This window comes from Clytia hemisphaerica, unplaced genomic scaffold, assembly GCF_902728285.1.
Source record: "Clytia hemisphaerica strain Z4C2 unplaced genomic scaffold, Clytia hemisphaerica genome assembly, whole genome shotgun sequence".
In the NCBI taxonomy this organism is placed as follows: domain Eukaryota; kingdom Metazoa; phylum Cnidaria; class Hydrozoa; order Leptothecata; family Clytiidae; genus Clytia; species Clytia hemisphaerica.
In genome coordinates this window covers 807,770-815,973 of record NW_027103432.1, presented here as the reverse complement: position 1 = coordinate 815,973, position 8,204 = coordinate 807,770, and the positions used below count along the sequence as shown (strand labels likewise).

The 8,204-nt window shown below is 32.4% G+C and overlaps 2 protein-coding genes across 2 annotated transcripts in view; both read right to left on the bottom strand.

The window, feature by feature from the left end:
- Window positions 1–8,204, bottom strand: part of LOC136798089 (cyclin-dependent kinase 2-associated protein 1-like) — a 36,889-nt gene that overhangs the window by 12,072 nt on the left and 16,613 nt on the right. The window lies entirely within an intron of this gene.
- LOC136798081 (uncharacterized) lies at window positions 5,701–8,061 on the bottom strand. Its single transcript, XM_067054671.1, has 8 exons — window positions 7,889–8,061; window positions 7,670–7,750; window positions 7,407–7,475; window positions 7,070–7,149; window positions 6,826–6,928; window positions 6,623–6,728; window positions 6,203–6,315; window positions 5,701–6,067 (listed from the first exon to the last, which is right to left on the bottom strand). The coding sequence occupies exons 1-8, from the start codon at window positions 8,027–8,029 to the stop codon at window positions 5,954–5,956; spliced, it is 807 nt and encodes a 268-aa protein (XP_066910772.1). The 5' UTR covers window positions 8,030–8,061; the 3' UTR covers window positions 5,701–5,953.

Here is an 8,204-nt window from a genome sequence, read left to right as displayed (position 1 = left end):
TAAAGCTTTACAGGTTTGCAGGCCACCGTGAAGACAAATGGGCCTCTATAAACCGCTCGTACTTTTTACAATGATCTTTTTGAAATAGAGTTTTTTTCGCGGGCTCCCCCGGACTTTCCATTTTGTGTTATCTTCCTTGATTTTAGCATTCATTTTTTCGGCTTCCTTACACTATTCTTTAATTATCTGTCTTTCATTTTTGCTCAAATCCTCTGTCAATCGGTAAGGAAAGCCTTTTTCTTTTGTTATTGCTCGCAACACTGTGTTCTTGTCCTCTTCGTTCGTAAATGTGACTTTAATTGGTCGGTATCTCGCTTTATCTTCTCTTTCTTTCGTAAATTTCCCGATCCGCTGCGTCTCGGTAATCTTTATATTCCTCAGATGGAGCCGCTGACCAATAATTTTGTCATGGATAAATTCTTCGTCCTCGATTTTTGTTTCTTCTTCATTGATTCATCAATCCCATGAAAAATTAGGTTGCGTGCTGTAGATCGAATCAGCTGCTCCTCCTACTTTTCTTTTCGAATCGCATCTCCAATGTTTTTCTTTTCGAATCGCATCTCCAATGTTTTTCTCGATGTGTTTTGATTTGATTTTAGCGTAGCTCATTGGTGGTCTTTTCTCTTCTTTCTTTTCGATGATGCTTTCAATCTTCTTTTCAAGCGTGGTTATTCTGGTGTCGATAGTTTCTTTAATTTCGTTGACCATAACATTGACGTCTTGTGCTTTCAAATGGTTTATTTCTTCGTCCTGCCTTTTCATTATATTCTCACAGGCTTTGATTTCGTTTTTGAATCCTTCAATTTTTGATGTTTCATTTGAATTATACCTTTCCATTACCTGTGGTGCGATTTTGGTACAGTTTTGACACTGGAAACTTCTTGATTTGTATGACAAGCATATCTGGATCTGGTAAAGTGGCAGTTCTGTACAAAGATAATGGACTAAACGGTGGCACTTCCTGCATTGTAGGGTATCTTTTAGTGCGCTTTCTTCATTTATGATGCACTTTGACGGGCTGCAAAAGTCGTTTATTGATGGTGATTTTTGATTATTTTCTTGAATTTTTTCCGCCATCTTTGTGCATTTTTCTGACGACAACCGTTCAGTTTTGTATTTGACGTCAATATTTATACTCAAGTGAGTTACGGCATGTCCAAGGTAAAAGTGAACCAGTTCCACTCACTTTCAAAATGTCAAACATAGCTGGAAATAAGCGCCTTGTGATGTAGATCAACGTGATAGGTGTATGAAAAATTTAACTTGAGGCTGTAAGAAGTTATAGCCCAAAAACCTGTATTATGACGTCATAAACATTACGTAACATTACGTCACAAAACTTAAAATTTAAATAACTCATAAACTATTAATGATATCAATATGAAATTTTGACAGAACAAATATATCGTAATTCTCTAGAAGTAAAATTTTCAAAATATCCTGAAAAATGACGACGTCAGCATTTTTAAGCTATTTTCCATTTTTGGCTATAAAAAATGACGTCATCGTTTTTTTCAAAATTTTTTTAACTTAGAAATTTCTTTACATCAATATCTATTTTTGGTCAAAATTTGACGTTTATATGACTTTTAGTTCACGAGATATTAAAATTTTTAGTTTTATGACGTAATGTTATGTAATTTTATGACGTCATAATACAGATTTTTGGGCTATAACTTCTTATAGCCTCAACTTAAATTTTTCATACACCTATCACGTTGATCTACATCACAAGGCGCTTCTTTCCAGCTATGTTTGACATTTTGAAAGTGAGTGGAACTGGTTCACTTTTTCTTTGGACATGCCGTAACTCACTTGAGTATTATATTTATATTTATATTATATATATATATTATTAAAATTACTGTCTGAGCCCAGGGGTTCTTAGTTCGAATCCCTGCCCCATATTCCTTTCAGTCAATAGATAGACGATCTGACTGACTGTGGACCCTTTAAGAATAATTTACAGAATGTCTAAAAGTCCGGTATCCCCCCCCCTTAGGTCTCATTAATAGACCTTTTTATTAAATACGTCACGAGCAACGCTCACCTCATTTTCAAAATATTGCTATGGTAATCAATTTCCAGATGAGTTCACAAGAAGTCCACTCTATTCAAAAAGTAACACTTGACGCCTCAAGGGATTTGATCACCTTGTTAATGTAATATTCAAAACAAGGCAGTCGTTGCACTCAAAATATTTTTTGAAAAGACCTACAGTATATGGCCCCCAAAACGGAGACGGCCCCCAAAATGGAGGTCGTCATTAAAATAAGGATTCTGACTTCTAGATTTATCAGAATTAAACGATTTTTGTTTATTTTGAAAGAATGATGGTTATACTTAAAAATGAGCATGTTTTTGATGGTTTGAGAAAGATTCAAAATAACATATTTGCGTCTGAAGGAAATATTTTAACACCAAAATTAGATAAAAATTGCATATAACTCACTCTAGCTCCTTGGATATTGATAATAAGTTATGAAAATGGGGTAAAGGAAGCTTTCTACACCTCACATCTGTGACTTTAGAGGATGGGTAAAAGATATAGCATCTTAAAGGTTAACCAGTATTTTGGGACCCTAGAATCAGCATTGATAAAACCGAAAATTCTAAATATGAGGAACAGCAAAAAATCTTGGAATTCCATTCCTATCAGCTTGAGTTAATAGCTTATAATATATAGGAGAAAATACCTTTTAAAAGCTTAATATTTTCAGTTTCAGTTAAGCTTTTTTTCTAAAATTTTCACAGCTTATTCCATACATGAATGGAACTATTTTCAAAAGAGATAGGTTTTCAGAAACTTGATTAAGACGTTGTTAAATCAAAATTGTCATTTTGAAAATTTCTAAATTTTCAGTATGGACTTTGCAATATAATCTAAAATCTTGAAATATTTCATTAAAATCATAAATTTTATATCCATCGGGTCGTAAATTTAAGGGTAAACACAAATATGCTCATAGTTTCTCCCCCTATTACCACTGGGCTTAATATTTTGATTATAACTACACCTACGTTTTGGGGGCTCCAAACCTGCGTTTTGACAACCAGGGGTATACTGTAAAAATTTTATCAAACAAATTTATACCCAAAACTCTCTAAATCACATTTCTAAACTATGGTCAAAATTTTGTATTCATATCTTAAAGATATCTCGAGAAATCGCTAAAATTGCATACCTCCGTTTTGGGGGCCATTAGAAAAAAGCTACCTATCTTGAAGCGATTGAAAAATATTGTTGAAATAGAAAATTTTGAAAAAGAACTTCCGGGAAATAAAGTAGAGATGTTAAAGTTTTTCATGCAGCAAAGATTTTTGTAAAACCTTTTTTCCTCTAGATTTGAGAGAAATTTTAAATTTGATCGACGTTATGGGGGCCACATACTGTATACGAAAATCGAATGAAAAAGTTTCCAAAAGTGTTTGAATGTTTGGTCTTAAGAAGTAGTAGATATCCTAACTTACAGTTTGAAGCTATTATAAGTATCATCTTTTAAAGTTTGAAACGTAAAATTACCTAATGTAAATTTTCCTTGGAAACAAATACAAGAAATTGTATTGGTCAATTTTCCTTTAAAAAATATTAGAACTTGCTTTAGGTTTTACCAAATACAAGAAATGTGTTTTATCTAATTTTCCTTGGAAAATACAACATATTGTTTACTATACTTACAAAAATACAGGAAAATGTTTATAACGTTCTATTCAATATACAAGGAAATATGATTGTTTGTTTTCCTTGGAAAATACAAGAAATCGTTTAACTATTTCTCATAAAAGTAAAATTACATTTTAGCTTCATCATCATGGAAAAGAGTCTTCTCGGACGACGCAGGGACGGCTTATTAGATTATAATTACAACATACAAAGAAAAACGTTAACAATTCACAAGAGATACGCACATCACATACATTAAAAATCATCCCTTAGGGGTGAAAACATTTACAATTTTTTGTGGACAATTTAAAAAAAGAATACTTCAAATATTATGGTTAGGTTAGCTACTTTCTGAATATAAAAACTTTTTTTCAACATTTTTTTGGCCTTATGACATTATGACATTTCGGCTTATATTGCATAACCTTATATTCATTTAATATACGGATGAAAATGTTCAATGTGGACAGCCATCCTAGAAAAATCTTACGGAGCTTGAGTTTTGTCAATTAGACGTCTCTAACACATAATTGAGTACATTCTTTCGATAAGTATCCTGGTCAGTATTGGACTTCTTATGTCCCCGTCTTCTTCCCATATCATGAAATCGCCATCTTTGGTCATCATTGGAGAATCTGTTATGTTGTCATCGATTCTGATTCTGATCGTGTTGTTGAATGTGAACGGTGGCTGGTTGAAGTCAAATTCCGTTTCTTTGTTAAAGAAGATAAGATGAACCTGATTATCTCCTCCTATGGCTTTAACGTGCTCTGTTACAACAGTTGCATTTGCCGGATATGTAAGAGTTTTTTGTCAATCGGTGAATTTGAAGGGTTCCATGGTGTAATAAATCTGCATATTCAATGGATCAATATTCGAACCCATATGTATTGTTATGTTAATAAAATAGTCATTTATGAGGTCAATCACGAATGAAACTTCTGGTATTAACTCGACTCGATGCAATCCTCTTACTGTCCATATGAATGCATTTGTGCTGTTTGATATTTTGCATTTATTTCTTACCGTGAGTGGTCCTAAATCCGACAGCCCTGCCTAAATCCGACCCCCCAAATAACTGTTGTGAAAAAAAATTCTATGTGTACAAAAATTCCCTCTCCAAGTTGAACAATAAACTATTGAAAGAACACTCGAAACAAAACATCTAACAAGACGCAAGATGACTATATACTGCCAGTCCACACAGCTAAAAGGAAAACGCACTGTACCATACAGTAGAAGGTGATCGCAAGTTTTTAAATTTTCTGCGCCGAGTTGTCAATCAAGTTAGAAAGTGGAGTTCAATGGCCAACTTGATTCGTAAAAAGCACTTTCGATTTCGTCAAAACATAAACAAACCAACCCTTTCACTTTCACTTCTTTCCCCGGAGGACTCCCTCAAAGAAGATTGGTTGTTTTCGATGGAAACTGGTAAGAAACTTAAGTTTGCAAGTGTAATTTAGTTTTTGCTGGCTTAAAGAAGAATGGCAGGATCCTGGATAGTTTCCCTAATATATAAGAATATGAGAAGTAAAGGTCTTCCCCCATCATGAAGATAAGCTTGCCTTGTTGCAAAACAAAACAATACCTAACTATTTTTGTCTTGATTTCCTTACATTAACACCTAACCAGGAAGCGACACGTCAATCTTCTTTGCGTCTTGAACCCCCTACAACAACGACGGTAAGATATGGATCCCTTAGTGTAGCAACTCTAGTCACCAGGGACTGGAATGAACTCCACACTAAACTAAATTAGTTTGATTATCCGTTTTACAGTTCAACAAAACTCGGTTATAGAATTTGTTTTGGACAACTTTGACAAATTTGACTGATATATCGACTATTATATTTATAAGTCTAGATAAAATGAAAGTTTTCCTTTTCCTTAAAATATATAAATAATATATACAAAAAACCGAATGGCGGTAATCAATAAAATTGATCATTAATTCTAGGAACTAATCTATAGCTAATCGATATTAATCAATGGATTAGATATCATTTAAAATCAATAGCCAATATATATTAACCATTTTTTGACCTCAATTAGCTATCGATTATCAATTCTAATCAATATTTAATGGATCGATTTTAATATCAATTAGCTATCGGTTAGAATCGATGATCAACTTTAGTGATTACACCCGTCTGGATAAAAATCCAAGAAAAATATATACATACTATATATAATACAGGAGTCAGAAAGCACTAAAAAATAATAACATCCCAGGAAGAATAGTGAGAGTGGACAAGTTAAGTTATGAGATATTCAACAAAATTGACTTTCTCATATTCTCATTTGGATACAAGAAAGCTTCTCATTGTCCCCAGATGGTCTTGTTTGCTCATCTAAACATACCCTGTGGAACCATTTATCAGGAATACAATGATCACATTGAATCTGTAAAAAAAAGTAAAAAAGATGATAAATTCAAAATTTGTACTTTAATTAAATCACTAGTAACAAGGACAAGATTGTACTTTGTCTAAGTCTGTATAATAAGCCTGTTGTTTAAATTTAAAATAATTTGCGTACCCATGAACATGTAGCATCACTTTCACTTCTTTCCATATTTCCGACTGCAACTTTATCTTGAGGCTCATCTTCTTCTCCACAGATTCTGCAATTAAGTCCACACCAATTAATACCTGTATTTATGAAATTAAATATGATAACATTCTGATGGGAAAACTGTTGCAAAAAATTCTTTATTAAAGGCGACAAAATTTTGAAATTTGTGGCATTAACTTCTACAAAAAAACATTTTGTAAATTGAAGCCTCTAGAGACGTGGTAAATATTAAAGATATCTAACTTAATTGATTGGTTCTCATTATGAGTATTACTAGATAGGTGAATTAGACATCAATTAATGTTTTACAGCAATATATGTATGAGAACAAGTCAGTTTCTTGGCTGATTTCAATGGGATTTGTTGCTATAATTGATTTTGTACCTCCTTTTCTAAGCAAAGTCACTGCGATACGTTGGCGATACAACTTCAAATCCCTAGCTGTCATCTCTTTTGGGAGTGGCTGTCGTTTGATATAGCACTCTGAAAACTTAAAAAGAATTAAATTCATTTACCACAGACATTAAAACCCTAAACTTGATTTTGAAAAGTCCCTAATTATGCAATAGACATATATAAATTCTTACTTTTAAGCAAAAAACTCCACACGAAATAACATCATTTTGTCTTGCATGTTCCTGTTTCTCCACTTTCCATTCACCTGCAATATCATTTGCTTGCATTATTTTCCTGGAGAACAAAAAACAAGCATACATCAAATCTTAAATCAAATGACTTTAGATTGAGCGTTTATACCATGGTATTAATGGGATGATGTAATCGGTATATAGGTTATTTCAGTTTTTAAGTACAAAATTGAATGTATTTTACCTCCAGCGTTCTTCAATGAAACATTGGTCACAACCTAACGGATTGATGGCATACGATGTTTTCTTTGGTGGTAAAATAACCTGAAAGTTGAAAAGTAAATGATAGGTATTCTTTCAAAGATGTTCTATTGAACTTATCATAAACCTGACAACTTCCTAAGAAACTGACAAAATGTTTGTATTCATCCAAACTTTTAGAGAATTCACACTTGGAAATTATTTCATCCTTGAATCCAATTTTTAGAAATGGCACTAGACGTTATTAGAAGGTATTTCTAATTTACGAAATATTAGGTTGCAAAATGCAAATGCATTTCTAAAGTCAGATAACAATATACCAATAAACACCAGTGATCTCCTGTTTTGTTGTAGATCCCCAAAGCCATTTCACATTCAAGCAACTGTTTCTAAAATTTCAGAAATAAAATATATCTTTATGACACTCTCTAACTATCTTCACACCATGATTAATAAGAGGTAAGGTGGTGCACATTAAATACAATTCAATAATGTATAATACAATTAAAATCATCAGTATTTTCTTGATCTTTGTGATGATCATATAATGAATGATAGTGGCTGATTTCAGAAAAATGCTTACTTTTCTTTTCATACAAATTTTGTTTTGTCTTTGCACAATCCTTGTAATGTAAGGGGTTTCAAATATCATGATTCGATTTTCCTAAATAAAACAAAAAAGGATATTATTTGAATCAGTAAAATGCTTTAGTAGGCAACGACTCCAATCTTCTGAAACAAAAAAATTAAAGTTAGGGTGAAGAAGGAATAAAAGTATTTTTATTCTTTAAGAAATGAAAACCTTTTTCGTCTTTGTGCTTTTGTTTGCTTCCAATTCTAAACAATTCATATATGCATCTATGACATTATCATTCAACTTTCCAGAGCACAGATCAGCAAGTTCATTTCGAAAAATCTTGAATTTCTTATGCAAAACACACATCAAATGGTTTTGTGTTGTAACCTTTATCTTTTCGATTGATGCAGTAGAAAAAGCATTAAACAGTTTAATACATTAAGTGATTACTTAATCATCAGATAAAGAAAAATTAAATAATTTAGATACCAATTTGTGTCTGTTATTATTTTGGTTTCTGCTCATGCCCTACCCGGTATTT